The sequence below is a fragment of the Pristis pectinata genome, chromosome 9 (assembly GCF_009764475.1).
Source record: "Pristis pectinata isolate sPriPec2 chromosome 9, sPriPec2.1.pri, whole genome shotgun sequence".
NCBI classification, from domain to species: Eukaryota; Metazoa; Chordata; class Chondrichthyes; order Rhinopristiformes; family Pristidae; genus Pristis; species Pristis pectinata.
The window spans coordinates 44,127,989-44,152,858 of NC_067413.1; the positions used below are offsets into that span (position 1 = coordinate 44,127,989).

The 24,870-nt window shown below is 41.7% G+C and overlaps 1 protein-coding gene across 3 annotated transcripts in view; it reads left to right on the top strand.

Moving 5' to 3' along the window:
* The first annotated feature begins 280 nt into the window (after positions 1 to 280).
* LOC127574461 (sorting nexin-31-like) overlaps positions 281 to 24,870 on the top strand; it is a 92,837-nt gene continuing 68,247 nt past the window's right edge. Inside the window, exons 1-5 of one of the 3 annotated variants that reach the window (XM_052023479.1) lie at positions 281 to 564; positions 667 to 741; positions 13,164 to 13,281; positions 15,608 to 15,672; positions 20,633 to 20,743. In XM_052023479.1, the coding sequence (XP_051879439.1) occupies positions 505 to 564; positions 667 to 741; positions 13,164 to 13,281; positions 15,608 to 15,672; positions 20,633 to 20,743 (429 nt within the window). In that variant the 5' untranslated portion in view covers positions 281 to 504. Of the gene's footprint in view, positions 607 to 666; positions 742 to 13,163; positions 13,282 to 15,607; positions 15,673 to 20,632; positions 20,744 to 24,870 lie in introns of all 3 variants that reach the window. The other 2 variants (XM_052023481.1, XM_052023480.1) reach the window with 2 other exon arrangements.

Genomic DNA, 24,870 nt, shown 5'->3' on the forward strand with positions numbered 1-24,870 from the left:
GAACCTGATGGTTGTAGGAAAGTAGCTGTTCCAGAACCTGGTAGTGTGGGACTTCAGGCTTCTGTACCTCCTGCCTGACGGTAGCAGCGATATACTTTCTTGCTTCTAACAATTTCGAAGACTGGGGAATACCCCTGCAGCGCTCCAGGATTGAGGAGGCAATCTGTTGGATATCCCATATCCAGCTATGTGGGGAAGTCTAGTCTCGCCCCACCTAGTGCTTCAGTCTGCCTTGCCCTGGGGAACAGTGACAAGAGTTAGACCTCAGGGCAAGGGTTGTGAGAGGGACGGAAGTTTCTGCCGTGTGTTGCAAAGGAACAATCCTCCACAAGAGTGGGAGAGGAGACTGCCGCATGGCATCTGAAGAAGCCGTGGTATTTGCACCGGTGAATTACACCGTCCCAGAAATCTCCACTTCTGACACCGCCCCTTGGAGTCTTGCTGCAGCCAGGGGACAAGTGTGCGTTGCCTTCACTGAATAGCTGGAGCTCATCTCTGGGAGAGATGCAGTTCACTATCGGGGACACAGAGGAAGGCTGCGACTTTCTGGGAGCACGCTATGTGGTAAAGGGCGCTTTCTTTCCACTGCTAAGAACACCACACGCGGTACTTATTTCTTCAGTTACTTTACTAAAAGTTCTTACTTTTTCCCCTGATGTGTTCTAGGTGTACGGTGTTCACCTGGAGGGATTTCTTTTCTGCAAAATGAGGTACAGCCAACTGCACAGATGGAACGAAAAGGTAGACAGGGGAGTGTTGGAGAGATTGGGGCGTGGAGGGACAGGGGGTCAGAGTATATTGTGCATGCCTCGAGACTAAAGCAGACTGGAGGTGCGGGCTAGGTGTTGCTGCATTCTGGAGAGATGGTACTGATCGCAGTTTAATTTTGTTCTTAAAAGGAAACTAATGTTTCTAACTGATTTTTTTTGTTTAACGACTGTTAACCTAAGTACTGCTGCCCTGAAAGGCTAATTTTGGCTGTTTGGTAGCTTTAAATCTTAAGGAAAATCTGTGTAACCGAGATTAGTGCAGAAATTGTGATAGCTTTGATATTATTTTCTTGCCTATTCATTCCTTGTGGCATTTATCAAAAAGCAGAACAGCAGAAGTTTTTAATGGAACGGTTGTCCACCTGAACTGTTACCTGTTTCTCCACAAATGCTGCTTGACCTGCTGAGTACTTCCAGCACTTTCAGTTTTTATCTATTTATCTTCATTGTTATGAAACTGGAAAATGCAAGTTTGATCTTGACTTGCCTGTGGGATCTAAACTTGCATGTAGGAGGAGTTGCTTTGCTGCAATTATTTGTCTACATTGGACCATAGTTCCAATTAACAATTATGCTTCTGTTTGTAGAGACTTTTTTCCAGTATAGTTTTGTTCTATCAGTGGCACTAAATATTAGTATACTTAAGGAATCTAAGTTTATTCTGTTTTTGCAGAGTTCTCCATTAGAAATTAATATGCTTGATGATCAGCAGGGAATTGGTGGGCTGAAGGGCCTGTTTCCACGCTGTCTGACTCTGTTCTATGACACTCTGTTCTATGTTCAATCTGAGCTATGTTTGACCAAAGGAACTGAGTGAAGGGATGGAAATCCAATCTACAACCCATATGGCCTTATGACATCCAAGTACAAGAGTAGATGTGGGAGAAAGACTGATAGAGTTAGCTACCCAACCTGAGTCTGATGGGACCCAATTATGTGTTGGGTTCAAGTCAGTTATCAAATAAATTATAAGTCCTCGGGTCTGGATTGGGTTCAGATTGGCTGTTGTTGGGATCGAATGGGATTTAATTTAATAGAAAAGCAGATCCCTGGGATGCAATCCCACACTGTTAGGTTAAATGTTGGTCTTGGCTCGGTTGTTCACACTTATGCTGAATTGGAGAGCTATGGATTCAGTCCTCCTGTGGAAACGTCATCCTGCTGCGAGTGCAGTATTTGGATGTGCTGCATTGCTGGAGGTGCTGCCCCCCTAAAAAGGATGTACAAAGGACTGCTGGAGGAACTGCAGGGGACTTCGCTGCTAATATTTATAGCCCACTAAGGTGGATCATCTGCTTATTACATTACTCTTTGTGGGTCTTGGCATTATGCAAAATGGCTGCCTGTTTCCTCTATTACAGCAGTGATTAGTCTTCAAATATTAGTATTTAGAATCATAGAATGATATAGCAAAGATGCAAATTATTTGGCCTATTGTGCCTGTATCTATTCATTTAAAGACCTGTCCAATAGTCTTGTTCTGCTCCCCTTTTCCCAAAGTTCTGCAGTTTTTCAGCATTTGTCCAAATCCTTTTTAAAAGTTCTGCTTCTACAATACTTTTAGCCTCTGCATTCAAGATGAAAACTTGTTGCATTTTTAAAAAAAATGTTATCCTCATCTGGACTTGTTTGCTTTGTACCTAAAATTATGCCCTCTGGTTACTGACCACTGGAAGCCACTTTGCCTTACTTGTACTCAAAATAATTATTGACAACCCTCTTAAACCTCTCCTGAACCTTCTCTGCTATAGTTGTTGGTGAAGTGCTTTGGGTTGTTGGACATTATAAATGCAAGTTACTTTTGGAATGGTAAGAAAAGAATTAATTACTATGAGAAACAAAAATTTATCAATATACAGCTATAAAATAAAGTTTTACAGATAAAATGCACTTTTTAACAGCAAATACTGATTTAGAAGCAATTTAATAAGGCATCTATTCCTGGAATTAAACTTAATACCAACATTCCTTCATTTGAAGTGACAAAAACAGTCTCTAAATTACAAATAGATTTTTCTTAATTGTAGTAGGAATATTAATTTAATTAAACTGGCTCATTTTCTGAGTTATGGATCAAAGTTAGTGAAAATACTGTGACGCATCACTGCATCCTTTATTATTTCAAGTTGTGTTGAAGGAACCAGCCATGAAATAAATATTTCTCTATACATGAATGAATGATGACGAATAGTATTGCCAAATTAGTTGTTAGACACCCATGCATATTACACTCACTAATGGTGTTTACCTCAACCAAGTTTCAGTCAGTGATTGCTCACTCTGTATTTGATGTGCTGTAATTTTAAGGACCTTTCTCGATGTTCACAGAATTTTCTAAGTTTGTAGGGCCAATATTGGTTCTACGTAGTGGGACTGTACACACTTATATTTGTCAAGGTGGTTTCAAAAAAGTGGGTTATTTGACTATAGAATTAAGGATTTGGTTATAGTAAAAAAATATTGTGTAAACATTCCAATGATACTACTTTTAGTAAGTAATCTTATTGCCCAGCAGTAGAAGTCTCCAATCAGAATCAGGTTTATTATCACTGACATATGAAGTGAAATTTGTTATTTTGCAGCAGCAGTACAGTGCAAGGACATAAAAATCTATAAATTACAAAATGAAATAGTGCAAAGAAAAGGAATAATGAGGTAGTGTTCATGGATTGTTCAGAAATCAGTGCAAAGGAATTCTAAGTACCCCCATTAACTGGAACTGATGATTTATTTCATTAGTTGCCCTTTAATTTTTACCTTATTCATACCATGCAATAATTTTAAAGCATTTCCAGTCTTCATTTTTGAATTTGAACGTACCCATTTTACTAATCAAATTTATGTGCACCCATCAGCGTGGCAATAGAATGCTTGCATTGTAACAGTAAACAAACACCAGTACTGTGGAATGTTGTGGGCCGGATTGTTGCAGTTATTTACCAAGTGGTTATCCCTTTGTTTGCAGAGTTAATCCACTTGTCTGAGGGACAGAATTGTCCCATTGCAGTGACCAGGGCTGTAGATTCTGCTGTTCCCGATGCAGTGTCCGACTGCGTGTTTTTCAATGCCTTTTATTCTTCAAGAGAAAGAGTTGGGGAAAAATGCAATTTAATTAAAAGTATTTATTGAAAGTAATATTCTATATGTTTCTAAAGTGGATAAACCAAAGCTAAAGTTGAATCCTGCAAAGTTGAATGGGTGAAATCTTGCTTTTAAATTCTACCAAGGTCTAAACCCTCCCTATCTTTGTGACTTTCTCTAGCCCTCTAATCTTCAATTCGAGTCTCTTACAGACCTCTGATATTATTTGCGGCACCATTGGCAACTGTGCCTTAGATGTCAAGACTCTTAAACTCTGGAATTCTCTCCTTAAACTTTTCCAAGTCCCCTTTTTGAGGCACTGCCTCCATAACTGAGGATTTGATTGATTGACATAATGGCTCCTGTGTGCCTCATTCTAATGCTTTGCTTAATAGAAAAAGCACCTCAGGACTTTTTACTGCAGGAAAGATGCTATGTAAATGCAAGTTTCTGTTGCAGTAAAACAGGAATTTGTGATTAGATGATCGTTCCATGACTTATGTGTAGATGAGTGATGATTGCTTTGCTGTGGGTAACATTCAGTTTCTTTTGTGAGCAATTTGCAGTTTCATTGTCCCTCCTGTAATTCCCATGCCACACCTGTTTGGCAATGCATTATTCGAATGAAAAGAGTCACACTACACGATAATGCAAATTTTAACATATCAGTTTTGCTGATGCAACTGAAGGAGATAACAGCTGGAAATGCTCTGGAGGTCAGGCAGCATCCAACTCCTGTTCCAGCTTCTGTTTTTATTTCAGATGTGCAGTTTTTTGATTTTCTGAAGAAGGTGACAGATGTGGCAAAGCAGATATTGGCATGAGTGCTGATGGACAACATTTTACTGAAATGCTTATTTTTGAACAATAATTTATTCAATAGGACATAAGGGAACATTGCAGACCACTGTTTGCGGATGACACTAAGATTGGAGGTGTAGTGGACAGCGAGGAAGGCTTTCAAAGCTTGCGGAGGGATCTGGACCAAATAGAAAAATGGTCCAGAAAATGGCAGATGGAATTTAATGCGGACAAGTGTGAGGTATTGCATTTTGGAAGGACAAATCAAGGGAGGACATACACAGTAAATGGTAGGGCACTGAGGAGTGCGGAGGAACAAAGGGATCTGGGAGTTCAGATACATAATTCCCTGAAAGTAGAGTCACAGGTAGACAGAGTTGTAAAGAAGGCTTTTGGCATCCTGGCATTTATAAATCAAAGTATTGAGTATTGGAGTTGGAATGTTTTGGTGAGGTTGTATAAGTCATTGGTGAGACCAAATTTAGAATATTGTGTGCAGTTCTGGTCGCCGAACTACAGGAAGGATGTCAGTAAGATTGAAAGAGTGCAGAGGAGATTTACAAGAATGTTGCCGGGTCTTCAGAAGTTGAGTGACAGGGAAAGATTGAGCATGTTAGGACTTTATTCCTTGGAGCGGAGAAGAATGAGGGGAGATATGATAGAGGTTTACAAAATGATGAGGGTCATAGACAGAGTTAATGCAAGTAGGCTCTTTCCACCTAGATTAGGAGAGATAAGTACGAGGGGACATGGCTTTAGGGTGAAAGGGGAAAGGTTTAGGGGGGACATTAGAGGGAACTTCTTCACTCAAAGAGTGGTGGGAGTGTGGAATGGGCTGCCGTCTGATGTGGTAAATGCGGGCTCACTCTTAACTTTTAAGAGTAAATTGGATAGATACATGGACGAGAGAGGTCTGGAGGGGTATAGGCTGGGGGCAGGTAAATGGGACTAGCAGAATAATGTTTTGGCACAGACTAGAAGGGCCAAATGGCCTGTTTTCTGTGCTGTAGTTTTCTATAGTTTCTATGGTTTCTATGTTGTGTTTTCGTCTGACCTTAGAAATTAGCAGTAACATAGAGTTAAATCCAATTTATTTCTACCTGCTTCAGGCAAATCTGATTTTTATTTTTCAGTTGTCTGATGACTGCAGTTAGCTGGTATGTTGGTGTTATTTACCTTGATCCTTTTTTGGTGTAAAAATGCCAATGTCTGATGCACATTCCAGGGCACTCAGATTTCAGTGCTGATTACCATTATATTTTATTTCAGCATAATAAATCTCTTCTTGACGGGCAGTTTTCTGTTATTTAAAAAGCCCTGTGGTGAAGCAGATGAAACTCTGAAGGTTGTAGCATTGGCATACCAAATGTAAATATTCCCAATTCAAATGGAAGTTGGAATAATGAACACATGATAACTTTATTTCAAAGATAGGTTTATGATCTTTTTTATGTTAGAGTTTTTGGACAGATATATGAGCGTAATTACCTGGAAGCATAAATCTGAATTCTTACAAATGCGGCTGTGTTTCATTTCTTAAAATTGCTCCCTCTGCTCTTCCATAAGAGTGACGGGTGATGCTGAAGCATGGCTCATTGGTTAGTCTTGCATCTTGCCAATGAACTACATTTTGTTTGGTGTGGGCTTGTATTTGTGACTTGGATAGCAACCTACAGGTTAATGACCAAGGATGGCTTCACTGCCTGATTCCATCCATGTAGTGTATGGTCGTTAGTCCATTGTAACATTTGTAATGGAAGGTCATTGGTCTGGTGAAAACAACCGCTCTGATGGTAGTCTTTGTAGCTTTTAAACCAAAAGTTATGGTATAGTTATGAGGACATGCAAATAATATTTCTTGGTTCCTAGACAAGGAATGATCTATCCATCATTCTCTTCCGGCTGCACTTTCCTGCAGAAATCAATGCTTATTGATCGGGAAGGGTGACCCAGGTCTTCACTCTTTCGACAGGCTCATGGTCTAGTTGAAGCTTGATTGCCCTGGCCTTTGTAATTTGTCAGATGCTGGATTACATTTCCATTGGGCTTGTAGGGTGATACAGCACAAAAACAGGCCCACTGCATCCCTGCAACCATCAAGCGTCCAACTTTACACTAATCCTACCCTAACCTGTTTTAGTAATCTGTAGGAGGATGGTAGAATCTTGGGGGGGATGGGGGTAATTGATGTGAATGTGGGGAGAATAAAACATGGGATTAATGTAGGGTGAGTGGGTACAGACTTGGTGGGCCGAAGGGCCTGTTTCTATGCTGTATCTCTCTATAACATTGAGAAACTGATTAGGCAATCTATATATAGTATTGATTGAGAAATAAGTATTGTCCAAAACAGCAGGGAAGATTTCTTTCTCTCTCTTTCCCCCCTTCCCCCAACCCACTTAAAATAATGCCATAGAATTTATTATGTCTATCTGTGATTCAGTTAATATCTAACCTGAAGTGTAGCTCTTTTGACAGTACTGGGAGTGTCAGTCTAGATTCTGTGCTCAAGGCTTTGGAATGGGACTTGAAACCACAGTGTTCTGATTCAGGTGAGTCAATGGAACTGAACAGTGGCTGCGATAGTTAAGAGTTGTGCCTTCCAGTTGTAACTAGAATTTCTTGTTGATAAAAACAGGTTCTGTTCTGCCAGTCTAGACTGGACTTACCTGTACAGGTTGTTGCTGTTGGAGTCATTGCCCTGTAAGAGAAGAGGTGTAGTTATGCTTATCCTTGCTCATTGAGTCTTGTCCAGTTGGTCAGTTAAAGCCCAATATTTAGCTAACTCTGATACAGCATCTTCAACTGGAACCGTTGACTCTTCCATAAATACTGCCTGACCTGCTGAGTATTTCCAGCAACTTCTGTGTGTTTTTAAATTTTGTATTGGATATTAGGCCAGTGTTTTCCAGAGTGCTTCCAAAATATTTACTTGCAGCACAGAATTGGGGTACTTGTCTCAACTGGTCCATGCTGATGCTAATATTCCACTCAAGCCGTCTCCCATATCCCTATATCAAACTCCATTAATGTAGTGGGGCAGATTTTCTGCCCATGTACCAGTGCTTCTGTCAGAATTATTCATGTTTCATTGGGTGGGTCCTGAAACCTAGTATTGGTGTTGACTTAGGCTGGCCATGGTGTCTTCTGCAATGCTGTCTGTGCTGCTGGTTGCTCTTGCATTACACTGGTGGAGTCCAATGGAGCAGAGCAGGCTTCTCGGGCCTGGAAACTGCCTGTTGGCCTTGTTAGACCTGAGACAAGTGCAGTGGTCCTGTTGAAGTGAATGGGCAGGAATGACAGCCAGGTGAACAATAAATGGAACTTTTTATTTGGTTTCATTGTTAGCTTAAATGTATTTGTTTTTAACATTTTCTTTCTTAATATCATTTTCTCATAGTGCCTTGGTGTTTCTAAATATGTAGTGTCAAAAGCATTCAAACATTGAATATCATTGAAAGCTGTGGCAGATGGTGAGCCAACAGATAGGCGTTCACTAACTGCCAGTGCAGCCAACCGCTTATGTAGGGGAGGCTCTCCTCTGTACTGTGTTATGTGGGACCATTGTCATGTGTTGGAAGCCATCTTCCAATGGAAGACTGCATCCACAACCTCACAGGAAGAAGCAGCTGGTCCAAGGGTAAGTGACTGGTGATCTCAGGTAGACGGACAATCTCTTCGGGATTAGTGAGCCCCGGAAATGCATTGCCAGCTTGTGTGGTGTGCACTGACTCTCTACACACCTTCAGAAGGCCACTGTTCCCATAGCATGTGTACAGATTGTTTTAATTTCTCACAAAAACTAAGTGCTGGCAGCTCTCAGTAGGCCAGGTAGCATCTGTGGAAGGGGAAACGGTCATTAATTCAGGTTGAAGAAATCAGAACACCAAATATCTACATAGACTGTCTGATCTGGAATAGTTTTTCATTGCTTGATTGGATTGATGAGCAGGTCTTCCACATTTGTTTTCCTTTTGCTGAGCTGTGCTTTTCTTCCAAGCTTCTCCTCCTACCGACCTCCCTCTTGGGAGGATTAGAGGAGAGGGAGGGATTGCAATGGTTATCTAAGTGTGATGCTCCAGGTGTCATCTGTGAGTGGCTGGTTTGATGGATCAGCTGGTGTTTTCCTGTTTGTAAGAGGACCCTGCTTGGCATTTGCAAGTCAGGGAGCTCAAACCTTTATTTCAATCTAAGAGTCATACAGCACGAAACAGGCCTTTCAGCTCGACAAGTTTGCACTGACCACCAACCACCCACTTCCCACTTACACCCAGCCTGCATTTACAGTATCCCGTTTTTTAAATTCTCCCCACATTCTCATCAGCTCCCCCCCCACCCCCCAGATTTTACCACTTGCATACACACGTGGGACAACTTAGAGTGGCCAATTAACCTACTTAACCTACCAACCCACACGTCTTTGGGACATGGGATAAAATTGGAGTATCTGAAGGAAGCCCACCTGGTCCTCCGGATACTCCAATTCTGGGAGAACAAGTGAACTCCACACAGGTAGCACCTGTGATTGGTATTGAACCTGGGTGTCTGGTGCTGTGAGGTGGTGGCTCTGCTTGCTGTTCCACTGTGCTGCCCTTCCCAATGACCACCTGGGATGCTGGACTCCCATCTTAACAGCACCTGTTCATGATTGTTATAAATGGCGGAAGGACAGGGTTGCTGTATGAGAGGTATCAGGGTGAGCATGGTCCTGTAATAATGTAAACTCCATTATTAAACCAAGTACATTTACTGTATCTTTGTAGCTGATGCAACTGAGTTGTTGCATTTGCTCAGAAGCAGGATATACATTATTCTGAAGTAAAAACACAAAATGCTGGAAATCCTCAGCAGGTTAGGCAGCATCAGAGGAGAGAGGAATAGAGTTAATGCTTCACATTGGTGAGGGAAAAAATTAGAAATGAGAGACTATTTAAGTTGCAGAGATGCAGGCAGGGCTGGAGTGAACAGAGGGGAAAGTCAGTGATAGGGTCGAGAGAGGGAACGACACAAGTGGCGGTAGTGCCAGCAAAATGGGGGTGGTAAAAGTGTGTCAGGAAGAGGGGTGAATGGGAGGAGGCATAAATGAAATGTGAAGAACCAGAAGAGGGAAAAAATTAAATGCTGGATATGCAAGCTGTAAGACTGGAATGGCTGATGTCTGAAATGGAGTCCTGAAGGCTGTAATGTGTCTTGAGTGATGGTGAGGTGCTGTGAGATTTTTGTGTTGGATGTTGTTGGAACAATGTAAGAGGCCAAAGACACACAAATCAGAGTGGGAGTTGGTTGGTGAATTAATGAGATAGGCAACTGGAAGCTCAGGATCGACCTTGCAGTCTGAAGTCACAGAGTCATATGGCACAGAAATAGGCTCCGCAGCCCACGGGTCTTCTGTAAAGAGGTCACCTGATCTGCGTTTGGCTTGTCTAATGGGGAAGAGGTCACATCATGAGCACTGAATGCAGTACTGTAAACTGGAAGAATTACAAGCTAATTACTGCTTCACCTAGAAGGAGTGTTTGGATCCACAGATGGTCGGAGGGGAGGTAAACAGGTAAGCGTGTAATCGCCTGGGAAGGTGCCATCAGAAGGGGAGTGGGTATATATATGGAAATGGGATAGTGACCAAAGCATCACAGAGGGAACAGCCCCTTTGGAATGCTGAAAAGGAAGGGGAAGGTGTATCTGATAATGATACATCAGAAGTATCAGAAATTACACTTTGTTGAATTAGTTGATGAAAATGGAAACAGAGGCACTGGGAGATGTCATCACTGGGAGTTAGAGAAACTGGGAGGACAGAGGAAATAGGATGGGAGGCGCTGTGGTCAAGATAGCTGTGGGAGTTTGTGGATTTGTAGTGGATACTGACCACTAACCTATTCCTTTAAACTGTGAAAGAGAGTTCAAGAAAGGGAAGGGAAATTAGAGAAAGACCAGGTGAAAGTGGGAGCAGAGGCGATAAAATTTTTGAGTTCTTTGTGATGGCAGGACGCAGCACTGATACAGTCATCAATGCACTGGAAAAAGGTGAGCAAGAGGGCCTGAGAAGGCAAGGAATTTCCATGTACAGGTCCTCCCTGGGTTACAAAAGCCTGACTTATGGAGAGCCTGTACATACAAGTGAGAGTTTGGGAGACTGGTAGGATGGATTTACCAGCTGCTGTGGGACTGTAGGCATCTTTTGCCTTGTGGGAACTTGGTTCGTGACAAAATCATTGCATCTTGTAGAGAAATTTGACTGAGTTAAACGCCCTCATTTAACTACATGCTGGCCTTGGTTGGCCTATGTTTTTATTTATATATTGCTGGGCAGCCGCATTTCCAACTTGAGAACTGTTTGGGTAATGAACAGTTCTCAGGAATGGAACCCTGTTGTAACCTGTGGATGACCTGTATCCCACAAGAGATGTGATAGCTTGGACCCATAGTAACCCTCTAAACTACACTTGATCTGGAGGGAGTGAGTGAGTGGAGTTAAAGGGAAAACGGTGGTGATGGAGGGGGTAATTGCTTGGACCTCTGTTCAGGGAAGAAGTGGAGAGCTCTCAGGTCATCCTGGTTTGGGAGGGAGGTATGGACATTATTCTCTGCCAAATTTTCAAGGCCTCATATACTTTAAATTTATAATAGCTGTGACTTTAAAAAAAAAATTCCTTATAGAAACAGATGGGGTGTAATTTTTGGAAATCAAACCATTGCATGTAGTGCGACTTTTAACATTAACTGATGGATGAGTGTGTTGACAGCTGTCCATGCCAAAATATATACCTACATTTGTGCAGTATTCTGGGATGGTGAAAGATGTTACGTGGAGGGTGAATGAATTTCACCTCCTTGCAATTCTCCTTTTGAAAAGTGAACAAATGTGAACCCTTACAGGATTAGAGTGACCCTGTAGTCTAAGAGATATTTTACACTCATGCTTGGGTGAACTATTGCTTCCACGCACTCTGCATTAACGTGAGCCAGGTTTTGCCAGCCTGTAGTCTTTGGATTCCTATTTAGACAGGATCCTGCTATGGGTGGGGGGGGGGTTGGGGGGGTGGTGGGGGTGGGGGGGGTGGGTGGGTGGTGGGGGTGGTGGTGGGTGGGGGGGATCGGGGGGGTCACAGTTACAGGAGATACTGGACCATTAAAGTTATTTTGTACAACTATAACTTGGAGTGAGGAAGTGGAACAGATGTGATGGGGGCAGGAAGAGTACTTTAGTCAGTCAGGTATTTTGGGATTTTCATTGATTTGCTTGAGAGGGAATTTCTGGGTATATTTATTAGTTTGAGGCAAAAGAAAGATTGCTTGCTTCCATCTTGTTGGAGTTTCCATTCATTGTATATCATTGGGAACCGAGCAATTACATTTTCATTTTGGCTCTGATACTTGCAATAGTGCAGGATGAGGAGAAAAGGGGAGGAAATCTTTGCTCTTATTTGGTAGAGGTGAAGAGGGAACTAAAGTAAGTTTTTAGTTTTTGAGGGAAAAAAAGTCTAGAACAGGAGCTTGGTACAGAGAGATAGGGACAGCTCAATTTTGCCAGTCAGAGGAACATTGTCAAGTTTAGGTTTTCTTGACATCCTGAGCTGGGAGAGTTTTTTTGATGTGAATTTGGGCCCTCCATCTATTTAATGGCAAAAAGCAGTCCAGAGGTACTTGGATAAAAGGTTCAAAGTATGTTGCTGAAATCTTTCAAGTACTAACAAGATGGTAATTGAAAACTTATCCATTGTGATCTCCCACAAAAGGTGAATCATTAACTAGTTTCAAATGCCTTCAGTATGTGTTCCCTCATGGGATGTTGGGAGGAGCTTTATATATGTGGAATGAAAATACTCAAAAGGTTGGGTAATGTTTGTAGAGAGAGAAAAACAGAGCTAATGTTTTGGGTCAATGACCTTCGAACTATTTAGCTAGATATGAGAAGAGCTGATCAGGTTCAGCAACTATATGGTTAAACAATCTGGATCCTTAATGGGGTACATTTTTCCTGTAGCATGTTACTGGTGATTTATACAACTTGGTTGATTTTGCTTCTCTGAAATGCCTTGGGCTTTTTCCTACAATGTTAAAAGTAACTTTAATGCAAGTTGCTGTTGTTGATGTCTGCACCCACCTAGATACGATGTTGAAGGTTTTCTGGAAATGAACATACACAGTACTGCAGCACTGATGAGAATTGCACTATTCAAATTGACGTTTGTCAGATAAGATGTTAAACTGAAGCTGCACCTACCTTATAGGGTGGATGTAAAAGATCACATGGCACTATTTTGAAAAGCAGAGTTTCTCCCTTCAGTATCTTAGATAATATTTATCTCTCAGCCATTTATATACAGTATATTATACATAAAAGGTGATCAGCTGTGCATCAACTTGACTGCCTTATTTCCTACACTGAACTTTAAATGATGTTCTGAGGTTTTGAAAGATGCTCCATTATTTATGTCTCTTTTTAACAGTACTTGAAAACACGTGTATCTTGTTAAGTGCTATAACATATAATGTTTTTTATTTTAGCTGAGAAGATATTTTGGAAGCAATCGTGTTCCGGATTTTCCGCCTAAGAATTATCTTGCACAAACTGAGTCCATGGCTGAAGAAAGAAGACTTCTATTACAGGAGTATCTTCAGAAAGGTAGGCCCATTATGTTGAATGCAGGGAGAGACCATTAAACTTGGTCAACTGGAGTGACTCAAACAATAGAACAGATAGTTGAGAGGAGAAATGTTGGCCAATGTAACTCCTTCAAAGCCAGACACAGGATTGGCAAATTGGGTGAACAGGAGAAATTTCTTTTCTTCTCCCATCAAACTCCCATCCCCTGCCTCTCCCATCCTGAATGCGCAGGTGTAGATGTGCACACACACTCTTCTTTTACTCATTTACTACGCTATATATGAAAATAATCACCTGTAAAATGAGAGCTACTGGAATTCACACAACCATATCCCAGAAACTTAAGAAAATTATTTTTGATCATACTTTTTTGAAAGCAAAAACTAATATGTTTTCTTTAAGAAAGTTAATAGACATGAAACCAGTCCATAAATTGAGCTGGGCTTTATACTACTGTTGTGGATATCATCCAGTTGGCAACAGGACTCGAGGATGGTAACTTTCCCGGGGACCCTTCAGTTCTGCTGGTTGTGGGAATTTCTGCTGTTCCTGAAACATCAATACTGTGGAGCCAATGTGACTTTGCCTATTGCATGTTTTGCCGTTTGACTCCTTTAATGTCCGTGCTAACCAAGCTTTCAGCACCAAAACAGTTCCCATATGCAGGTCTGCATCTGCTGTGAACTGGAACTCGTGTAGTTTGTTCCATGGAGTAACTGGCTAAGAATGTCACAGAATTAAATAGTACATATTGTTTTCACTTACACATTGCAGAGATGAACTATGCCACCATAATTACTACTTCTCTCCTATGTGTGAAAGCAATACAGTGACTGACCATGTACTCTTAAAGTTATGCAGAGCAAAAGCCACAGACAAACCAGTCTGGTAATTAGCTTTCACCAGTGCATTTCTGAGGTGAAGCATTTTCAGAAATCTTCAGTTTTCCAAGCTTTGTCATAGAGTCAAACAGAACAGAAACAATCCCTTCAGTTCACCAAGTCCATGCTGACCATCAAGCACCCATTCACACCAATCCTACTCTATAACTCCCATATTATTCTTCCCATATTCCTCTCAACTTGTCCCAGACTCTTCCATCCAACCACACACTTGGGGCAATCCACAGTGGCAAATCAGCCCACCGACCCACATGTCCCCGGGATGTGGGAGGAAACCTGAACACCCAGGGTGGATTTCCCTCTCCACTGTGGTACAATACAAAACAATTTGAAGGAGAAGTGAGAGCTTGCTATATCCTTTGCAGCCTGAAGATCTTTGGATGCACAACTGCCAGTGATGTAAGTCATTGGGACAGGATATTTGAAATTCCAGTGAATGAACCATAAATTCCAGTGCCTGTGTTACCTAAAAATTATCAGTGTTGATAAAATGTGCACATCTAGCTTTGCAAGACTATTCGAGCTTGTTAGCTGGATTATTAGGATCATGACTAAAGGTATAAGCTTGAATTCTCTGATGTTTGCTGAACTGGAGTTGACAAATATAAGCCTTGACTTTCAGCTTCATCTACCCATTATTAAAATGACTGCCAAATAATGAATCACATGTATGGAGGCTATATCTGTCACTCGAATGTTAAAGCACCATGATCAACTGTGTTTGTAGAGGGCATTAGAGTGAGCAGATATCTTCACTGACAATACCTGTGTGCAAAAGGCATGGGCCTTCAAATTGATTTGTTCAATGAAGTTAATGAAGACACGTGAGAAATGGCAGGATGGAAGAACCCATTAATCATAGTTACAGCAGCATGAAATTCTGCTGAACAAAGCTTGTGCTGCTCCATAAACATGAGCAACCTCTCTCTACTGGTGCTTTATATACACACAATCATAATGTAGCTTATGAGATCTATCTAATTGCACAATACTAGACAACTTTAAGTGGGCCATAGAAGTAGATATTGAATTTGAAGTGTCCATGCTTCCCTCTGATTTTTTGTTTTGATATCATTCATCTGGTTGAGGGAGATTTTCCCAGAGCACAATTTGCAGTGTCCAACCCGAAGATATTAATGTAGAAATAAAAACAAAAAATGTTGGATCTATTCAATGGACCAGGCAGTATCTATGGAGAGTGGAACAGAGGCAAGCATTCAAGACAATGATCTACCATCGGAATATTTATGTGGATGTTTTCTTCAAGAAGCTGAATAGACCTTATTTTCCAAAGCAATGTAGTTCTTCAATTTTCAATGAACTTTTCATTGCAACCTATTTCTCTGTTATCAGATATGTAAAGCTGGTGAGTAATTTATATTTTTGGTTTTATAATTGTGATTATAAACAAATGCTGAACATCCATATTCCTGCTTTTACAGTTGGAGAGGATCCTGTTATATCTGCCAGTGAAATATTCACCACTTTATTAAAGAAAGCGCAGCAGGTATGGAAAAATTTCAGATTTCCTATTCTTAAATTTAGCATTTTGTCCAATGCAAGGTTACAGTAAATGTATACACTGTGTTTCACTCAATGTATGTGTACCGAAAAGATTCTCTCCCAAATTCATAGGATTGAACAAGGCAATCAAAGAAAATCAAGAAAATGTAAATGCTGTAAAATGTAAATGTAAACAGAAAATACTGGGAACTCTCAGCAGGTCAGGCAGCATCTGTGGGAAGAGAAACAGTCAACTGACCTGCTCCGAGTTTACAGTACTTTTTATTGTAAGAGGCTGTGCCTTGAATTTACATGGATGGTGGTTATGCTCTGGGCTATTGATCAGCCCAGCTCATTTGGACAAAGGAATTCAAATACCACCAAGGTAGTTGTTGGATTTAATTTAAGTTTATTAAATGATCCAGACTAATTAATACCAGAATGAAATTACTGCTTCGTCTTTAAAATTCCATCTAGTTAACCAACAAGTCCTTTATGGAATGAAAGCTGCGGTTATTCCCTGTCAGGACCTGTGACTTCACAGTAGTAGCAATGTGTTTGTCTTAACTAGACTCTGAAATAGCCCAGCAAATCACTTAGTTGTCAGAAACAACTACAAAAATTGGAACTAACCACACAGCGTTGACCTAGACATCTGACAAAGCCACATCCAATAAGGCTGACCCACAATGTCCACTTCCAAACTCTGGGGATGTGCCTGAATTTGACTGTCAGACTGGTCAAACAACAATTTGGTGTCGTCGTACATGAAGAATGATACCTTTCAGCAATGGTCCTGTATTCCTTCATCACAATTCCTGAGTACGTCATGTTCCAGAAGCTGAGCAGTCACCAGAAGTGATGACACACCGGGGAGGAAATGGCTACTGGAGTCCTTCACAGTGGTGACAGTCCCCAGAAAACTTCATCATTTCTTACAAAATGCCTTTTTTAAAATCAAACTTTGTTTTCTTTCTATAAGAACACTTTAACTCTGCTTTCTCTGCTTTTTAACTCTGCTGTACATTCAAAGTGTCTTATTATTAAAGTAAGTCTGCACTTACTTATCCTTATTTTTTATTCAAAAATAAAGGATTATACTTGCTAACTTGTCAATTGAGACCATTCCAGAGTTGAGGGAATTTTGGAAGATTGTTAACTAATGCATCCAGTATCTACACGGCCACATCTATTATAATGTAACTTACAAGGCTATATAACTTGTCAAATAGATAATGCTTCATGTATTCTCAGTGTGATGAATCATTAACTGAAATGACTGGATAATGTATTATGTTCTGTTTGGCATATCAGTGAATAGAATAATGTTCTTTCACATGACACTATGTATTTTAGTTAGAACACAGAACAGTACTGAACAGGAACAGGCCCTTCAGCCCACGATGTCTGTGTCGACCATGATGCTAAATGAAATGAAACTAATCCCAGCTGCCCCCACATGATCCATATCCCTTCATGGTCATCTGCCTATCTAAGTGCCTCTTAAACGCTACTATCATGTCTGCTTCCACCACCACCTCTGGCAGTGCATTCCGGGCACCCACCACTCTCTGTATCAAAAAAAATCTTGTCCCGCACATCTCCCTTAAACTCCCCCCTCACCTTAAAGCTATACCTGCTAGTATTTGACATTTCTACCCCAGGAAAATGACTCTGACTATCTGCCCTATCTATGCCTCTCATTATTTTATAAACTTCTATCAGGTGTTCCCTCAGTCTCCAACACCCCAGAGTTATTCAATGATTGATTTATTTATATGGGGCAAATGAATGAAAACTTAAATGATTATGACATATTAAATCATAATTAAAGATTCAGTCTGTGAATTGTGTTTGTGCAGTAAGGTTTACAACATTTGTACTTGCTGAGCTGATTAATGGCTAACTTTAGCTCATCCTGAGACACAGTCTTCAGAGGCTGTGGGGTAGTTTTGGTTTATACCATAAAAATCACTGCATAAACCACATTGGATATAAGCCATTTCCCATTACTGAGAACTTCATTTTTAAGAAAACACCTTTCTTGGGTTTAACGTACATTTAGCTTTATCTCCCCTCCCCCAATAAGTTTAATGCCAGCAACAAAAGGTAAATCAGTTGAAGTTTTGAAACAGTATTTCTTCCATTAATGGAGACACGAAAGATTCTGCAGATGCTGGGATCTGGAGCAATACACACAAAATGTTGGAGGAACTCAGCAGGTCAGGCAGCATCTATGGAGGGAAATAAACAGTCAATGTTTCAGGTTGAGGCCCTTCATCAGGACTGGAAAGGAAGTGGGCAGAAGCCAGAATAAAAAGGTAGGGGGAGGAGCACAGGCTGGGAGGTGATGGGTGAGTCCAGGTGAGAGGGGAAGGTAGGTGGGTGGGGGAGGGGGGAATGAAAGCTAGGAGGTGATATGTGGAAGAGGCAAAGGGCTGAAGAAGGAATCTGATGGGAGAGGACAGTAGACCATGGAATAAAGGGAAGGAGGTGGGGGACCAGAGGGAGGTGATGGGCAGGTTGTGAGGGTGGGGGAGGGGAAAGGGAAGGGGTGAGGAGGCCACAGGAATGAGGAAAAACAAAGGGGGGGGGGAAGGAGGGAGAAACAGAGGGGAGGGGTTACCAGAAGCTAGAGAAATCGATTTTGATGCTGTCAGATTGGAGACTACCAAGACGGAATCTGAGGTGTTGGAATGTATGGGAATATGGAGGAGCAACATCTCATATTGAGGTGATTAGTGTGGAAATTGGGAAGAAGTCATTTTCTGTTATGGAGGAGTTAAGAACAAAGTGGTCATAACATTAAAGTTGGAGTCTGGTTGTGTGTAGTGATGTCAAGATGTACTGTGTCACTCGAAGGGTAGTATGAACCTGGAACATTTACTCCCTCCGTGCCCCACCCCCACCCATCCTCCCCAACACCCTCACAAGGTGAAAGTTTTGGAACTGAGATTTATAGACTTTTACTAGGTAAGCATTGATCCATGGCCGATAACTAGGGTTGGACTAGTTGTGATTGATTCAGCAGTGGAAACAGGCTTGAACATGCATGCCAGCTCCTGTTGCTATGAAAATAAAAGACAATTATAATGAGATTGCATTGTCTTTTTGCAGAGGGTGGAATTCTCTACCAGAAAGTTGTGGAGGTTGAATCATCAGAAGTATTTAAGGTGGGGTTAGATACATTTTTGAAAGATTTGTGAATTGAGGGTTATGGGGAACTGGAACAGAAGAGGAGTTGAGGCCTAGGGGTAGATCTGCCATGATTATATTGAATAGTAGGGCAGGCTTGAGGGACCAGATGGCCAAAGGCTGCTCCTATCTTCCTGTGTTCTTGTGAGATGGAATAGCAAGAAATATTGCTATTAAGACAATTTAAGAAGAATTTGGAGGGATCATTGGAATTAATACAAATATAATGGTAATGTGTTTTATTAAAGATGATTGAAGTATGCATTACTGATTCTTGCCCTTCAGTCTTAACCAGGACTGGATTTTTGGGTGGAGAAGGAGGTTGGCTGCTTCCCTTGCGTGTAAGGAGCTTGAACTCCACAATATGTATCTCTTTTTCTCTGGAGACTCCCTGTTAGAGTTGGGATGGGAAATGATCTGGAGGAAGCTGAAAATCAGGAGGGGAAACTGCTGCTGGAGTAGCGATAGAGTGGTGGGAGTTGAGTTTGGTGGGAAGGGGGTTCTAATCTAGGACCATCAAGTCATGGTGATGGGGTCGCATGAGGGCGTGGGACTGGATCTTGAGGATGGTTGGTGATACTGCAGGGGAGGAGGGAGTCAGTTCTGCCTCCCCTAGTTCACAGAGAAAAACACTTGCCTCTTCCACAAAGTGGTCCTTGCCCCCACCTTTCAGCAATTGGTCCCAAGGCCCGGAAAATGTGCCATCCAAGGATTTTCTGAGATGCGTTGGTTCATAATTTTTAATTAAGCGGATTGGCCTTCACCTTTCCGGTCGCCATCTTTGTCAAAACCAGAAACAAGGGGGTTGGGTTTGAGTTTCAGGTCTTCTTAATCCCACTTTCCCCAATCACCCTACCGCCACTAATCTGAACCCACTGTTTGTGAAGGCCAGAGTTCCTGCATGTGCTGAAATTAATTAGGTTAATCCATAATTGAAGATTCCGTTAAGGTTGGTTGGAATTCAGTTTGTTTGGTCGAGGGTGGGTTATCTGGGAAATGACACTGCTTGACATCTGGTTTGAACTAGTTAATGGGGTGGTGCAGTGATGCAGCTGGTAAAGCTGCTTCCTCAGAGCTCCAGCGACCTAGGTTCAATCCTAACCTCGGATGCTGTCTGTGAGGAGTTTGCATGTTCCTCCTGTTACCACATGGGATTCCTCCAGCTGCTTCGGTTTCCTCCCACATGCCAAAGATGTGTGGGTTGGTAGGTTAAATGGCCACTGTAAATTGCTCCTAGTGTGTAGATGAGTGGTAGAATCTGGCGGGAAAATGATGGGAATGTGGAGAAAACAAAATAGGATTATAGTAGGATTAGTGTAAACAGAATTGTACAAACAGGTTGATGGTTGGCACAGACCCGGTGGGTCAAAGTTATTTTTTTAATCATTTGGTTCAATTTCACTTGCTTTTAAATGTGTCTGGGTTTCAGAGACATCTAAATAATATTCAAGTCCCTGACAGCTTTGACATAAGGCCAAACTCCACCCCAGCTTTGTCTCCTGTCAAAGTCTGTCATTAGTTTTCTGCGGGTGGGGCTTCTGCATTTTGCTGCCTGAGAGAGAGTCGTTGATGAGACCTTGCCACCTAATTTGAGAATGTTGAAGGTCATTGAGATCAGTGGGTCAGGTCCAGCAAGATCCAGTCCAATGTTTAAGTGCAATCCTGGCTGTTATATTGTTGAAATGTAATCACTTGGAAGAAATATGAAAGCCTTCCTCTGTACATTCAATACCAGAACACCACTGAAGTTTTTGTAATTTTCATTGCAGGAAACATTTAAAATTCATCCTCGAGCTATCCTCTTGGAGATTCTACTTGCAGATGGAACAAAGCTTCTAATTAACACCCATACATGTGACTCTGCAGAGAGGATGCTAGCGGTAAATTTTCTTCTTTGTATATATGTGGGTGGAGAAATGAATATTGCATAGCTCAATAGGATCGGAAAATGACTAAAATAACCTCCATACTTTCTCAGCAGTAAGCGAACCCACGAGCTCCCTCGCCTGTACTGACAGTGTTGCAGTAAGATAAAACTCATTAAACAGAGACCTTTGGCTGCTCCCTCCTCTGGATTTAAAAAAAAGTCTCATGACAACATTTTGAAGAGGAGTAAAGTTCTCTCTGGTGTCCTGGCCAATATTTATTGCTAAATCAACATTACTAACTGGGATTATCTGGCTATTACTGAACTGTCATTTGTGGGGCCTTGCTGGATGGAGGTTGATTGCTGTGTTTCCACTATTACAATAGCGACTATACTTTCAAACTGCTTAACTAACTGTAGAGCACTGTGGAATATCCCAAAGTTATAAAAGGTGCTATTTAAACACAAGTCTTTTTACTTTGTATGGTTTGTTATCATACCATATGGTACATGTCCTCTAGCAACTCAGTGGGTGATCTCATTGTATTTGTTCTTCTGTAATACATGAAATAATGATCCAGCTATGCAATTGGAGAGCTGTCAACATAAAAACAGATACCAATGCCAAGTCAAGTTTTCTACTAATCAAATTCAGTTATTGGGAGGCTTTGACTATCTGCTGGATTAGACTTGTGTACATGATTTGCATGTTAAGCAGATGGTGACTTGTTTTTAAATGGAAAAGGAACTTTTATGCTGGGAACCATCAATGTGTTCTTCAGACTAAGCAGTTGTGTTGGTATGAAGTTTTGTCATGAGTCCTACGGAACTTCCACTTATTCATGGAGCAATACAGCACGGATACAGGCCCTTCGGCTCAATGAGTCCATGCTGACCACGGTGCCCACCTCCTAGTCCCAACTTCCTGAGTCCGGCCCATATGTCTCCAGGCCTCTCCCCTTCATATACCTATCCAAGTGCTTCTTAAACAATACTGTTGTGTCTGTTCAACCACTTCCTCTGGCAGCTCGTTCCATATGCTCACCACCATCAGCATGAAAATCTTGTCCCCCAGGTTCGTTTTAAATCTTTCCACTCTCATCCTAAACCTATGCCCCCTATAAGGTCATTCTATAAGGTCATCCCTCATTCTCCTACGTTCCAAGGAATAAAGACCTAGCCTGGCCAACCTCTCCCTATAACTCAGGCCCTCTAGTCCTGGCAATGCCCTCGTAAATCTTTTCTGCGCTCTTTCCAGTTTAACCACATCTTTCAATTAACAGGGTGACCAAAACTGTACACAGTGCTCCAAGTGCGGCCTCACCAATGATTTGTACAACTGCAAAATAATGTCCCAGCTCCTATACTCAGTGCCCTGACTGATGAAGGCCAGCGTGCTAAACCCCTTTTACACCACCCTGTCTACCTGTGACACTGCTTTCAATGAACCATGCACCTGTACTCTGTTCCATTACACTCCCTAGTGCCCTACCATTCATAGTACAAATCTTACACTGGTTTGACTTTCCAAAATGCTTTGATTTGTTGCCGCTTGGTCTAAAATGCAATGATTGTTGACGAGACACTTTAGAAGGGACAAGCCTAAAACTGTTTGGTGATTCATTGAGGAAAGATTTTGCAGTGTTTATCTGTGCCAATGTTGCAAAATTCTCCCAGTTCATTGGCAAGATAGGCAAACCAATGTCAGTGACCTCTTCCATGCTAACCGTCCCTCATTGTGGTTCTGATCACACTCTGTCAGCTCTGGTGAGTGGCTCGCGTTGTCCATGTGTCTAGCACCAGACTCCCAAAACAAACGTTCTGCTCTATGCTCCATCACGGCACACAATTTCTAGGTGGTCATAGAAAAAGTTTCCAGGATAGTCTTAAGGTCTCCTTGAAAAGATTTAACATCCTCATTGACTAGTGGGAATCCCTGACTTGTAACACCCAAGCTGGAGAAGGAGTATCTGGGAAGACGCTCTACACCTTGAGTTGCTATGACGAGATCACAAGGAGGCTGCTCACAGACAGTGGAAGGTGCAAACAACATCCCAAGGTACAACCCACTCTATCAGCTCCCTCTGTGGAAGAGCTTGCAGTTCCCATATTGCCCTTATCAGCAGCTTCAGAATCCACAACAACTGGAGTGGAAGCAAATCATCTTTGATTGCATTGGAAATTGCCTAAACTGAAGCCATCTTTTTGACTGAGCTCTCGAATTAGTCCCACCTCTTGCTCTTTCACCATAACACTGCAAATATTTGCCTACAAATATTCATCCAGGTCCACAACTGTTGAATCTGCCCTTTCAGATGGATTCCAGAGCACAGCACATTGCTGTGTATGTATACTAAAAAACTGTTTCCCAACATTGCCACTGGTTCTTTTTCCAACCACTTGATTCTGTATCCTGTGGTTACTGACCCCTCTACTACCACTGGAGATGGTTTCTTCTTATTTACCCTTCAAGAGGTCCAGGGTGATGAGATTGTCCAGGCTTTTGTTTTTGTAGGTAAGGTGATAGATTGAAAAACACCAACAACATAAATACAATTTATGGATCTGTGTTAAATTTTCCACAGTTCTGTTTTTAATTAAACCAATAGATTTGATTAAGCAGGTTTGTCCAGAACCTGATCTGCAGTGTTTATATTACTCAACTGTTCTTTTAAATAGCTGTTCCTGTTTGATCTGAGACACTGATTAATAGGGCCTACCAATATTTGTTTAGTCAGGAGTCATTTTTACCACAGTTTATCTCCACTTTTAAACAAAAATGATAGTTGGATATTTAGATGATTGAGCTGAATTATTGGTGTGTACTCCTTTGAATCAAAAGCGCAGTCAGTATCAACTTTGTTACAAAACATACCCCTAATATATTGAGTTAAGATCTTAAAAAGCCAGCTACTGTTTCACTAACCTTTGAAGAACAAAATGTGGAGCACAGCCCTATCTGATGGCAGGGTTCTGACGAGAAGTTGTTGGCCTGAAAAGTTAACTTTGTTTCTCTCTCCATAGATGCTGCCTGACTCGCTGGGTATCACAGTTGCAGAGCTAGTAGAGCTGCTGCCTCACAGCTACAGCAACCCGGGTTTGATCCTAACCTCCGGTGCTGTCTGTGTAGACTTTGCACATTCTCCCTGTGAGCCCTGTGTGCAGAAGGACTTGACAGGTTAGGAGAATGGGCAAAGAAGTGGCAGATGGAATACAGCGTTTGGAAGTGTACGGTCATGCACTTTGGTAGAAGGAATAAAGGCGTAGACTATTTTCTAAATGGGAAGTGAATTCAGAAATTGGAGGTGCAAAGGGACTTGGGAGTCCTACTGCAGGATTCCCTAAAGGTTAACTTGCAGGTTGAGTCAGTAGTAAGGAAGGCAAATGCAATGTTAGCATTCGTTTAGAGAGGACTAGGATATAAAAGCAAGGATGTAATGCTGAGGCATTGTTCAAACCACATTTGGAGCATTATAAACAGTTTTGGGCCCCATATCTAAGGAAGGATGTGCTGGCATTGGAGAGGGTCCAGAGGAGGTTTACAAGAATGATCCTGGGAATGAAAGGGTTAATATACGAGGAGCATTTGATGGCTCTAGGCCTGTACTTGCTGCAGTTTAGAAGGATGAGGGGGGATCTTATTGAAACCTACCGAATATTGAAAGGCCTGGATAGAGTGGATGTCGAGAGGATGTTTACAGTAGTGGGAGAGTCTAGGACCAGAGGGCACAGCCTCAGAATAGAAGGACATCCCTTTTAGAACAGAGATGAGGAGGAATTTCTTTAGTAAGAGGGTGGTGAATTTGTGGAATTGATTGCTACAGACAGCTGTGGAGGCCAAGTTGTATTTAAAGTGGAGGTTGATAGGTTCGTGGTTAGTAAGGGCGGCAAAGGTTTCAGGGAAAAAGCAGGAGAATGGGGTTGAGAGGGAAAAATAACTCAGCCATGCTTGAAAGGCAGAGCAGACTCGATAGGCCAAATGGCCTAATTCTGCTCCTATGTCTATGGTCTTGTATGGATTCAGAGGTTAATTGGCCACTGTAAATTGCCCCTGTTGTAGGTAGGTGATAGAGATAATAGGAACATGGGGAGAATGGATTACAAGATAAATTAGTGGGGGAAATGGAAATGTTCTGTGAA